Consider the following 13,595-nt stretch of genomic DNA (forward strand, 5'->3'; position numbering starts at 1 on the left):
AGTATTTCCAATGATTTCGTGCATGAAACAAAGTTTCATGGTATGGAATTTTCCACTTGTGACATCATATCAATGCTCAAAGGCTTTGGATTTTGGAGCATTTTGAGTTTTGGATTTGGGGATTAGGGATGCTCAGCCTGTGCCTCATTTTCCAAAAGGCAGGGGTGTGGGGAGGGAAGCTTGGTGGTGGCTGGCAGCGTGGACTAGGAACACCAGCATCAGCACCTCCTGAGAGCTGAAACACAGGACCCCAGCCCCTCTCTGGAGGTCTCTGGAGTCAGAATCTGCATTTTAATGAGAGAATTTGACTTCATATTAACTGAGTATCACTCAGGTATAGCACAACTTGCACAGCAGTTGGTCCATAGATGATGGCTAAGTTAATGAATCAAGAACTACACAGGAAAACTGTGAACGTAGCCACTTGATGAACTGGAAATTGTTAGTGTCTGATTTTAAGCCCCAAGATCGCTGGTTAGAAACTCTGCAATCTTCCACAGTTAATTAACTGCTCTGTATCCCAGTTTACTCATCTTTGGAATTAGCATCAAATCAGTCCCAAGAGTATAAAAGGCTTTCGTGGTACTAGATAAATAAATTTGTATGAAAGAGCTCTGAGTAGTGCCTGAGACATAGTAAATTCTCATGGCACTTTAGCTATTACTACCATTGCATATCACTTTGATATGATTTCATATAGTTTCAAAAAATGGTTTATTTTACTTAAAGGCAGACAGACAGACAGGCACAGAGATATCCCCCACTTGCTCGTTGATTTGCCAAATTCTCCCACAACAGCCTGGGTTGAATCAGACCAAAGCCAGGAGCCGGGAACTCAACTGAGGTCTCCCATGTGGATAGTCACGACATTAAAGACTTCAGGTAAGACCTGCTGCCTCCCAGACTGTACAATAGCAGGAAGCTGGAACACAGAGCAGAGCTGAGACACGAACCTAGGAAAGGCAATATGGTATGTGGGCAGCTCAAGCCATGTCTTAACAACAGACCATATGCCCACCCCGATACAGTTTTAAATGAAGAAAATCAATACGGCAATACCGGCACAAAACAGGCCTCTGTAGACTGATCTAGTATGTTTTTTCATCTTTAGGAGAAATAATTCATGGAGCCATTTTTTATTTTGTAGGTTCTGGTAGCAATATTTAGGTTAAATGTCAATTGGGAAATAGCTGCTTCCAAATGTACTACCCAATTAGTAAAACAGTTCTAAAATGATCAAAAATCACAGACTAAAATCATATACAATTGAAATTACCCTCAGGCAGATATAATTTTCCAGGTGTTGTAAGATCTTCTTCTTGGAGATTAAGTAGAAATTTTTGGGGGGAACATAATGAATCAAAAGTTTAGACTATATTAAAGGAAATGACTGTAAGAGGAAGAACAAGTACAAATATCTGATTATTTGGTATTTTAAACTAAATTTCAAAGCTATAAGCACTGAGACAGGTACTCTCCAACATATTTGAAAGCAAATCCAGTATAAACTGACCAGGATTCCACCAAAGGAAATACTAAAATTCCAATGGACTTGCTTTTGATTTTCTTCTATGTCCTGTGAAGTTAATATTTTGAGTTGATGAAGCTCAGGCTTATGATGAAATTAATGTTATGTTTCTGAACTTGCCCCCAACCCTATATCTTCCCTGGACTTTGGACCAATTGAAAATCCAAAAATTGCCTCAAAAATCGAAGCTGTGGTTGGAGAGCACACATTAACTCTTTTTGCCACTAGATGGCAGACAGTAACCATGAGATATATTCAGAAAGTTTCACCAGTCCAGGCAAATTAGTGCAATTTCAAGGGACTAGAATCCCTAGAAACTCACCTCATCCATTGAAGATTTCTTACAGTCATCATCATCATCATCATCATCACTCTCTGTGTCAGCTTCCCCTGTCAAGTTTTAATAACAGGTCATGACATCAATATCAACAGGTTCAAAGCTCTTGTAACACATATTAAAAAGTTCTTCCAATGTTGTTTTTTTTTCCTTCTTCTCCAAAATTATTGCTTGAGAGCTTTAGATTTTAGTTTCTAAGAATACTTAAAAATTATTTAATTATTTGACAGAGAGATCTTCCATCTATTGGTTCATTTTCCAAATGAACTGGGCTGGGCTAGGGCTGAAGCCAGGAGCCAGAAACATTTTAATTTGGGCCTCCCTTGTAGGTGGCAGAAGCGCTACTGGAGCCATCTTCTGCTGCCTTCCAGGGTGTACACTGATGGGAAGCTGAGTCTGGAGCTGGAAGTTGATGTGGGACACAGGCACTTTAATTACTAGAGTAGACATTTGGTCCCTAACATTTTGGCTACTAATTTTTTTTCTAAATTATATTTGCAAATAAATTCAATTTAAAATTTCCAAATTCTAAAAATGTTTTTCTTAACACTTTTTCTGTATATGATTTAAAAAACATACAGAATCCTATATAGTTCCCTTTCTAGGATATATTTTTCCTATTTTGGTATATATATATATATCCTCTTTCAGGGAAGTTAATTTTTTATGACCCTAAAACTGATAAGTTATTACTTTTCCAAATCTTCCCTTCCTTTCTCAAGCCCTGACTATTCAATGCAAATGCTTGGCCAGCGCACAAGTCAGTGACCTTGCATTGACCTCTTTCAAGAACATAGGGGATTTCACAGAAGTCAAAGAAGAAGAAATGAATGGGGGCAGGAACTGTGGGCTAAGGCAACACAAATGCAGAAACTCACCGTACCCTCCTGTGATTTGTCTGTAAGCTTCTGTATGGGTACACTACCATCTAAACAACAGACACATCTTGGAAAATGGTGACATCACATTTAAAAGGGAATGGTAAAATGGGTGAACCCTTAAAAATCATTATGCTTGGAAATCTAACTCAATCAGAGACAATTCAGCTTTATATTTAGCTAACATAAAGTGATTTCAATTGATTGTTCTAAGTGCACATTTCTACTAGGTTAAATAATCATAATAGTATTCACATTTACAGAAGAATTATACTATCACATGTGTCTGGGCTTCAGTTAGACCAAGGAACATCAGCTATATAGAAATACTTTCAAGTAAAATGTGAAGGCATAGAATTTGATTTATTTTTATCTCTGAGTTCATACAATGCAATGTCACAATCAGCTCAGTAGATGGCAACATAGGCTCAATTTTGGGGTAACTTGCCTTTGCAAAGTACCTCTCCAACCATCTCACCATCCTCAAAGTCAGCAGCCTTACTCAATCTTCATCAACAACTCAGTGACCACGTCCAAGAGCTTATAGATGTTTTAATTTGGCTGACAAATTACTGAATAATATCAATGAGCAATACTCATGAAATACTTTACAGGGAAAAGATTTTTGAGACCAACAAGGGTTATTATTTATGGCTTGTTTATTTAAGAAAGCCACATATACCCACTTTATGATGTTGATGTTTTTGTTAGTTAATAGGGTGACTCAATTATCCTTTTGATAGAAGATGTATCTTACTATATTAAAGGGACATTCTTTTAGGGTATTTCCACTTAAATATTTTTACAACCAAATTTTTGATACAAGTTTTACATTTTTGATTACATTTTAAATCAGATAAAAGGCTATCTTAAACAATTTAAGAGTTGTTGGTAGAACATTTCATAAAATGTTTCATGTGGCACAATGTATCAGTCATTTCTAATACTCAAGCAAGTCATTCACTGACCCATGTAGGAAAGAAAGATTTTCTCTCCCTTTCTGAATCTTATAAGCACAGGGATCTAGCTTTTCCTTCCTAAGAGGACGTGGAAAAATTTATCAATGTAGAAACTGATACACAATAATTGTACATATTTATGGAATTCCCTCATAAGTCTCTGGAGGGACTTTGAGTGAATCTTGTTGAATTAAAAAAAAAAAAAATCTTACATTGCCCTAGTTCTTTAGGACAAGTAGATTGTCAAAGAGCTGAATCTTGGACCGGGCAAATGGCCAACAGGGGCCATGATAAGCCAACTGGCTTTGAAATGAGATCCATTTCATGTTTTTCAAGTTACTTGAGTTCCCAATACTGCACACATCTACAAATCAAATGGTAAATTAGCAGTGCCCTTTATCCAAAGGTCTACCTACATATTAAAACGTACAAAATTTCCAATGAAATAAATAATGATTGCACAACAGACTTAGGAAATCTACCAAATTACTAACAGATTGCTGCTCTTTCTGTATTAAGCAATCATGTTCATGGCCTGCAAAAATCGTTAGTGTGCTATGCGTCCTGTTAATAAGAGGAAGGGAAAAGATAGTGGAAAAAGCAGATGGTAAAGTACCCATGTGCAAAGGAAGACGTGGTTTGCTCACTGGCATTCAAGGGACAGAACTGTGTCAGGAAATAGGTGGTCTCTTAATGACATTCATTTGAAAATTTCAAAAAGAATATTCTCATTGAGAACAAAAGTCATTTTTAAAAAAGAGCCAGAATTGTGTAAAAATGTTTGAAATACACATTCAAGAGCTACAGAACATTTTAAAACAATTATATGACGTCTGTTGATAAGGATGTTAATCTGAACAAGAAAAATAAATGACAATTTAGAGAAAAATAGAAGATTCATCAGAGTCTTGGTAAGCTTCTTTTCCCCTAATTACTCTAGAATTTATATTTTAATTTAAAATTATTTTAAATTTTTAAATTGATATATGATGGATGTACAGGAAAATATGTCTTAACATATAACGCAATGGATTTTCAGCAAAAGAATGTGTTTGAGTAACCAGCACCATATCAAAACAAAATATTACTAGTCTTTATACGATTCCTTGGTTACTTCCAGTTGGGTAACCATTACCATGGTATTTAACAGTACAGATCAGTGTTTGGGTTTTGTACTTTATATATAGATAGATGGAATAGTATGACATATAAGTATATATTTTTATAATTGACTTCTTTTGCTCAGCATTACATGATTCAGCTGTTTTTTCAGATATAGCTGTAAACATTATCATTGCTGCATATTACTCCTTTGTGTGAACATAACGGTGACTTACTTATCCATTAGTAGGTATGTAGCTGGTTTACAGTGTTTGGATATTCTTAGTAGTTCTTGAACAGGTCTCCTGCTAAACATCAATATGTATTTCTGTTGGTTAAACACAACCTATTCCTAGGGATCACATGCCCAGCTTTCTTAGATACTGCTCAACAGTTTCCCGTAGTGACTGTTCCTATGTAAACTAAACTTTTAATTGAAGAACTTCCTAGAACTAAGCTTAAAGTTTGTGCCACTTAATCACCTTCCAATCAGAGGAACTTTGCATTGCAGTTTTTAGATTGCCAAGATGCTGATTGAACTTGGAAAATAAATTAGACTAAATTACAAATAATCGAAAGGAAATGAGTGACCACTTTGAATTATTTTCTCATCAGCCACAACAATCTAATTCAACCTAAATTTAAAAGCTAAGGGAATGATAATAAGCATCACTTTGTGGCTTTGATAGATAATTAAAGTAATTGCACCATTTCACATTTCTAAAAAGCTCTGTAAAATATGTTTAGATTGAAATGCCCAAAACTATCCAGTAGGCCATCAGAAAGAATGTAATCAGTGAGTGTCTTGTGCCCAGTCCTTTAGTTAATGTTTCCCATTAAGAAGCCTAAAATCACATGGTAAATTCAGATTATTTGGTTTGCGAAGCAGTCAGAATAATGGCTTCCTACAAATATGTTTACCTCGTATGACAATAGGTACTCAGCAGAGCTGATTAAGGACCTTGAGAAGGGGTAGCTTATGCTGGGCTAACTGGATAGGTCCAATGTAATGATGTGAACACTTAAAGGCAGAGGACATTTCCTGGCTGCTTACAGAGGGAAATGTGACTACACGATAAGGTTCTTCACATGCAGCATTTCTGGTTTAGAAGCTGGAGGAAGGAGGCCATGAGCCAAAACATGTGGGTGGCTTCTAGAAGCTGGAAAAAGCAAGGAAATAGATTCTTTCTCAGAGATTCCAAAGAGGCATGCAGCCCTGCTGAAACTCTGAGTTTAGCCCAGGGAATGCCCTGGTGGGCTCTCAGATGGACAGACGTAGAAGATATAACATTTTGTCATTTTAAGCCACCACATTTGTAGCAGCCACAGAAAATCAATTCAGCAGCACTGTTAAGAGATAGGGTGTTGGGGCTGGTGCCGTGGCACACTAGGTTAATCGTCTGCCTGCGACGCTGGCATCTCATATGGGTGCCAGGTTCTAGTCCTGGCTGCTCCTCTTCCAGTCCAGCTCTCTGCTGTGGCCCGGGAAGGCAGTGGAGAATGGCCCAGGTGCTTGGGCCCCTGCACCCACATGAAAGACCAGGAAGAAGCACCTGGCTCCTGGCTTTGGATCGGCGTAGCTCTGGCCATTGTGGCCATTTGGGGAGTGAACCAACAAAAATAAATAAAACTCTTTTAAAAGAGAGAGAGAGAGAGAGAGAGAGTTAAAAGTCCTTCTAAGCTAATTTCCAAGCAGCAGTTCTTAAATCCACACAGGACACCAGTAGGAGATCCCACCAGCCCCTCACCGGCTCCAGGAGATGAGGGCTCGAACACACTGGAAGAGTCGCTATATGTGTTGGATGCTTGTTCCGAGAGCTTCTTTTTGCCACTTCCTTCTGATGACTTGTGTGATTTCTTCTTGTTTTTCACCAAAATTTTGTACATTAAATCCATAGGACTTGGAAGAGGAACTCCAGATTCCAACTAAGACAAGACAGACATGTTCTTTCAAAATACTGCTCCTTACTTTCAGATTCCCTCACCAAACCCCCAGCCAGCCCAGCTTTGTATACTAAGAGTCTCTATTCACTCTGTCCTACCCTCCACCCTGCTCACTAATCTGTTCTAAGTGTGTCTGCAGGGAGGCTGATCCATAGCTTTCTTTTTCAATATAGACATCAAGGATTTATTTTAATTACTTTTATTTTTCTACAATAAAATTTACATGAAAAAGATAGAAGAAATGTACTGGTTCATTTGCTATACTAAACTCAAACTTCCGTGAGTTTTCCGATGGACCACATAAATCCAACCATCTGGACACAGGACAGATAAGAAAGCCCTGGCCTGAGTTCTAAGGGCAGAAAGCCAGGCACTGGTGGAATGAGTTGGTAAAGACAGGTCGTAGCTTCTAATTGGGCCTGTAGTCAACTTTTCAGACGCAGCTTGAAAACAGCAAAAACCCACATCCATTCAGCTGTGTCTTGGTATCAGCAACGTGGACTTGGGGATTCAGGTTTCCTTCTAGCACTGAGATTCAAATTTCCATATTCTCAAGCCGTATTCTTGTGTTTCACACTTGCACTAATGGGAAAATCAATTTCCTATGAGAGGATTATTAGATACTGTATCAGAGAGCCTGTGTGCAACCCACAAGACAGGTTATTTTTAGAACATCTATTGAGCTCTCCAAAGTTACTCCTCTATTCTGTGCTTGCAATGAGTTAAGAGACTGGGACCAGCATGAACTGATTTAAGGATGTGTTGAAGACTGGGTAAAAAGGTCTAAAAGGGTAGAGATTACTTTAGGATACTTCTGCTATGGTTCTGTCCCAAAGCAGCTATGTTACCATGACAAGAAGAGGTCTCAGTTCTGCCCCCACTAAAAAAATGCATGCAAAGAAGTGGAAAGCAGTCAACAGGGCCAGACGAGAAGTCTTTGCAACACCTGCAGGGATCGCAAAACAGTTGGAAGTGGCAAGGCTCCCTGGGCAATTTTAGAGCCCTGTTCTCCTGGACTGTTTTCTGTAGCTGACTGTAACTGCAGGGAATTCTGCACGTTGGACTGAGTCATGTCAGGCGGCAAGGGAGGAAGAAGACTGGGAAAAGGAAGACAACAGATGAATGTCTTAAACCTTCAGTGGGGCCCATTGCTGGTATGCCCTTGGTCAAAGAGTTCATTTTCAAGTATGTTAATCTTACCAAGAAATATAAACATGGAAAGGAAGTGAGTAAGTCTCCCCTCACCCCCAACCATAAATAACTGGTGTATTCCTGCAGAGGCTTACCGGGTATTTTTCCAGTGGCTCCATGAGAAGCGCGTCCCCAAAGATCAGTCGGCAGTACTCTGCCATCTTGGCTTGCTGTTTTGGGCTATGGGGGAGGGAGAAGGAAAGAAGAAAAGCAGGGAGGCTTGCCTTGTGTCATAGGTTATAAAAAACAGACATTTTTTTCAAAACCACATTCAGGATCATTTTTCATCTTTTTAAATCCCTATCCAGACTCATGTGAGTTTGTATAACACACACAGGCGGACGGTGCAGGCATTGGCCTGGGTAGGCTATTCCTAGGGTTGACCTGCAGAGACATGGAAAGGACATTGACCATTTGCCTGCTGCTGGATGCTTGCACATCCCAGAGTTAGACTCAGACCCTTTTGTTTCACTGCCTGATGCTAAGTCAGTTGTAAGACACTTGGATATGAATTGTCTTTCATGAGGCTTGAATTTCATGAATTCTCAGGCAAAATTTTTCAAATCGACAGGGAGTTACACTGGAACCATGTTGAGGTAGGAGAGGAGGGAAGGATGTAAGAAGGCAGGGAGGGAGGTGAATGGGGAAAGAGAAGGGAGGGAGGCAAGGAGGAGAGAGAGGCAGGGAGACTCAAAATGTAGAAGAGGAAAGGACAGACAGTGTGTCCACTTGTAGAGGGAGTTCTGAGAAGCGACAAAGCAGCAAGCAGCTTGATATTAACCTGAGAATATTTCAGCAGGAAGCTGATTTGACGGGAAAATGCCGGGAGCTGTGGGGTTCACTGAGCTGAGCTCCAGGCTCTGAACTGCTCTGGATCTATAAACAAGGAGGATAACTGTTCTTGGAAAGGATAAGGGATGCTGAGAAGTGAATTAATGGATGCCAACACCTTTCAAATGTTGAAAGAGCAAGTGAACATAAGATGATCTTGCTGTTAGGAGGCTGTGGCTGCCAGCTACACTGGGCAAATTGTGCACCCAGTAACCTGTAAACACAGTTAATGGAAGGGAACATCCTATTCTTGCAATATGCCTCCTTTCCTTGACCTTTTAAAATATAATAAATTTTTCACTCATTCTGTGGAATGCTAAATATCATTCAAAGATATCCAATCCCTTCAGGTTTCATGGACTCTGATTTTGATCTACAGGCTGTTGAACTGATTCCCAATGGCTATCTCTACACGCTGCAAGGATAATACATATATCCTAACCAGGACTGTTCTGAGAATAGGAACAGTGATGAAAAGCCTTCTTTTTGACAATTCATGTTGATTGTAAAATGTGATTCTTGTTTTGGTTTCCTCTTTCATGAATGTTAACCCTGGATTATGGATTTATATTGTTTTTCTGGGAAGGGGACACCAGAGTGGGTGGGTGGGTAGGGGGTAGATTCAAATCATATTGCAATGGTCCACAGGGGAAAACATTCTTCCCATTTTTTAAAAATATAAAGTATGTGTCTTAGGGATGCAGAGTTATTTAGGGTTCAACTAGGAACCCTGAAATTTACTGCTTTCCTGAAACTGTCAGGAAGGGCAAAGGAGGAATTCAAAGACTTTGCAAACCCTTGCATAACCACCTTGTGTCTTCTCATCGTGTTTTTCTCAATTGGTAAGTTCTTTTTACCCCATGGCTTATGTGCAGCTCAGAATCAACTGCCATATTCCCCATAGAGCAGTATCTAGGAGAGAGAACAACTGTTCATCAGAGAACCAACCCTCATCAGCTGTGTCCATGAGACCTTTAGGAGCAGAGAAGTGGCTGAATTTGCAGAAGCTACCCTAGGCATCTTCAATTTTAGATACTCTTGCTCCAGTGATAATTTCTTGGTCAATGACTGCAGCCAAGACAAGTACATTTCTGCTGGGCCCATATGTCCTTGGTTGTACAAGAGAAAAACTGCCCAGACTCTTGATTTCACTGTCACAGAATGATCCTGTTGGTTGCACACATTGGAGCTTTACTACTCCAAGTTTGGGCCATGAACCGGGAGCAAGAAATCACCTGGAGATTGTTAGAAATGTGCATTCAGAACCAGAGTCTCCAGGGAGACAAGGCCTCCTGATGATGGTAATGTAGGATGCTTAGGTTGAGCACAAGCCCCCCCACTCCTACAACCCCCTGCCCCGCCCTGGTGATGCTGATGCACATTCAAGTTCAAACTGCTGTGACAGATTAAAATAAGTCAACAGGTTCTGATGTAGATGACAGTTTTCCTGAGTGTTGGAACTTGACATCCCCATATTCTCATTGAGCAGAGCTCTGTAGCGAAAGAGAGGGGTTTTATCCTAATGCCACACTTTCAGGATTCTTGGGGAACTGCATTTTCAGCAGAAGAACTTCAGGGAGTTGCTCAGGTATCCCCTAAGCAGGCATGCTCTATGGGGCAGTCCCCAAATCAGGTCCCAAGAAGGATTTTGCTGGAGCCATTGTTCTTACTCAAGTCCACTAAAGAATCACTCAATGATGGTTCAAGTATTCGGATCCTTGCCACCTACAAAGAGACCTAAATCAAATTCTCAACTCCTGGCTTGAGCCTGACCCAGTCCCAGCTGTTTCATGCATTGGAGGAGTTTACCAGCAGATAGACAATCTCTGTGTCTGTTTCTCTCTCTCTGTTTCTCGGTCTTTCAAATAAATAAAGCATTTTAATAAAAAGATCAAAATTGGTTTTGTTGTGCAGTGGGGTTAAGTAAGCTATCTCCTGCAATACTAAATCCCATATTGAAGCCAAGATTCAAGCCTAGCTGCTCCATTTCTGATCCAGCTCCCTGCTAATGTGCCTGGGAAGGCATAGGAAGATGGCCCAAGTACTTGGGCTGTTGCCACCCATATGGGAGACCCATATGGAGCTCCAGGATCATGGATTCAAGATGGCCCAGCCCAATCTGTTGTGGTCATTTGGAGATTGAACCAGTGGATGGAAAATTTGTTTCTTCCCCTCTCTCTGTCACTCAGTCTTTCAAATAAACAAAATAAATTTAAAAATAAAGAATCACCTAAGGTGTTAATATTGCAGGACCTCATCTGTAGCACCCTTATTCTCAGCTTTAGGAGCAAAGCCTTTTAAACAAGCCTGAAGGTAATTCTGATGCATGCCTCTAATAAACCACAGTGTTTGGAGCCACATTCTTACATTTCATTTAAAAACCTTTGGCTTTTACTGAAATGAAGATTCTGATACAGAGTCAACAGTGGGGCTGAAACTCTGCTGCATTTCTAAGAAGCTGTCCAGTGTTGTACATGCCACTGGTCTGAGGACCAGACTTTGAAGAGCAAAGATATATTGTCCAACTTGACATTGAACAAAGGCATATGTTAACTTGAACTTTTAAAACCTGCCTCAAAATCAAATGAGATGGAGAGAACAAGATGTAGGTGTCAACAAAAAAAGCAAAATGGGCTATTTGGTAATGAGGCTATTCATGTTTTCAACAATACATGTGCCCACCTGACAGGCAACTAAATTGGAGCAGAGGGCAGATTGAACAGAAAATGTCAGCGGAAAACAAAGCAACTTCAATTGTGGGTCAGAACTGGCAAAATCAAAGGAATTAAATTTGCAGTTAGGAAAAAAAATCCTGAAGTGTTTAGAACATCAACATCAGCTTCCAGGGAGATGAAGTGAGAAGGGAAAAAAAAATTAACAATTACCTGTAAACTTCGGGCCACAAGGCATTTCTGTATTATATTAAAATATGCCTAGAATACAGACCTTAGGAATCTGGCAAAGAGACCAGATCCAACAAATAGAGCTCCATTTCAAGGGGTAGATCCTCCAAGTTGAACGAAACCAACCTGCTACTCAGTAGATGAGGAATCTGTAATCCATGGAAATTAAGGGCCTTTTCTAAAAACCTCACAGTTGAGTGTGGCCAGAGGAAGGCTACTGGTTACTTTACTTGACTCAACAGAGTTCTTTCTATAAAAGTACCAGTTCACAAATAATTAGGTGCAAAATCAGAGTAAATCAGGGCTTTAAAAGATATATTTTAAATTTTGAATCTGGCCACCTTATAAATTCTGAAGGAAAAAAAACTGGAGGAAAACCTGCTGATTCGCTCCCCCAAATGCCTGTAACAGCCAGATCTGGGCCAGGCAGAAGCCACGAGCCAGGAACTCCATCCTGCTCACCTACACAAGTGGCAGGAGCCCAAGTACTTGAATCATCTTCCTCTGCTTTTCCAAACACATTAGCAGGAAGCTGGATGGGAAGCAGAGTAGTAGGGACTGGAACCAGCACTCCAACATGGGATGTGGGCATAGCAAGTGTTAGCTTAGCCCACAGAGCTACAGTACCAGGCTCCTGCTTTTTGCTTTTGTGTGCAAGGCAGGAATTAGTTTTCATTCATGTTTCTGGCTGTCTGTATAATGAGTGTGAACCGCTGTAAAAAAAACATCTGGTGGTTGAGTTCACAAGTCGTATAAATGTAAACACTGGCAGGCAGCTGCCCTGTAGACGCCCCAGTTGTCTTAATTGAATGTCAGAAGGCTCATCATGCTTCTGTTTGGGTGTAGAGAATAGCAGGGTTTGCTGAAAGCAAGAGTTCTGAAGCCAGATTAACTGGGTTTGCATCCTGTCTCCATCAAGCATTAGTTGCACAGCCTTGAGCAAGTTACCCACCCTCTTTGTGACTCAGTTTCATCATCCATAAAAATGATAATCATAATAAGCTTGCATGTGCTTGGGCAGGTAAAATACATGGGCCACTGCTTGACACTAAATATGTATTCCATAAATGGCAGCTGTTATCATGTTTGTGCTGGTGTGGTTGTTGATCTTTCTCTGGCTAACTCAAGGAGAATTCAAGGTAGCTGGTATGGTGATCCAAAATTGCGGCAGAGTGTTTTATTTTGCTGAATTTAAATGAAAATATTTCTTTTAAAAATTACATTAGATGCTTTTTTTTTTAAATCAAGAATCTGGAAAGTACAATGCCTTAAAGAATAGCACTAGGGCTTTCTTAGAGCCCCATTTCAAATGGACAGATACAAGAAAGTGCTCCAAAACACTGACTTGCAAATTGGAGCTGTCACTGCAAATGAGGTAATAAATCCAGCCACTGAGAGGCGCTCTTTTTTGTAGGAAGAGAAATAGCAAAGGACAGAATACATTCCCTTCTCTTCAAATGACCCTCAGAAGTGTTAGAAAGACTAAGTGCCAATGGATTATGTCATTCATTGGATGGATGTTTTATAATGAAACGGAACTAAGAGCCAATGAATGCAAAATGTATCTCCTGAGGGCAAGCTAGAAATACAACTTAAAAATTGCTTACTTTAAGGTCTCTCTTTCTCTCCATATTTGTTAAGAAGTACCACATTTAATTACTTAGGCATTTGATTGTAACCAATTTGTTTCTGAAGACTTAGTGAATTCTTCTGTAATGAATAAATGGAAGCAAGTGTTGCAAATTGGCTGGGAAAGAGGATCAGTGATGTGGAAAGGCTCTCAACAGGAAGAAATGCAAAAGGTACTTGGGGCCAAGATCGGGCAGATGCTGCTGGCTCTAAGTTGACCAATGTGGCGTAGTAGTGGAGATGAGCGAGAAGGCCAAACCAGTGCTCTTTTGAGCAATGCCAGTCCCTGGCACA

The 13,595-nt window shown here is 40.0% G+C and overlaps 1 protein-coding gene across 5 annotated transcripts in view; it reads right to left on the bottom strand.

Moving 5' to 3' along the window:
* Positions 1 to 13,595, bottom strand: part of PLCB1 (phospholipase C beta 1) — an 848,015-nt gene that overhangs the window by 223,929 nt on the left and 610,491 nt on the right. For all 5 annotated transcript variants that reach the window (XM_062203876.1, XM_062203874.1, XM_062203875.1 and 2 more), the window contains exons 13-15: positions 8,034 to 8,118; positions 6,552 to 6,729; positions 1,851 to 1,918 (exon numbers count right to left, since the gene is read on the bottom strand). In XM_062203876.1, coding sequence (XP_062059860.1) covers positions 1,851 to 1,918; positions 6,552 to 6,729; positions 8,034 to 8,118 — 331 coding nt within the window. The remainder of the gene's footprint in view (positions 1 to 1,850; positions 1,919 to 6,551; positions 6,730 to 8,033; positions 8,119 to 13,595) is intronic.

This window comes from Lepus europaeus, chromosome 10 (assembly GCF_033115175.1).
Source record: "Lepus europaeus isolate LE1 chromosome 10, mLepTim1.pri, whole genome shotgun sequence".
NCBI lineage: Eukaryota > Metazoa > Chordata > Mammalia > Lagomorpha > Leporidae > Lepus > Lepus europaeus.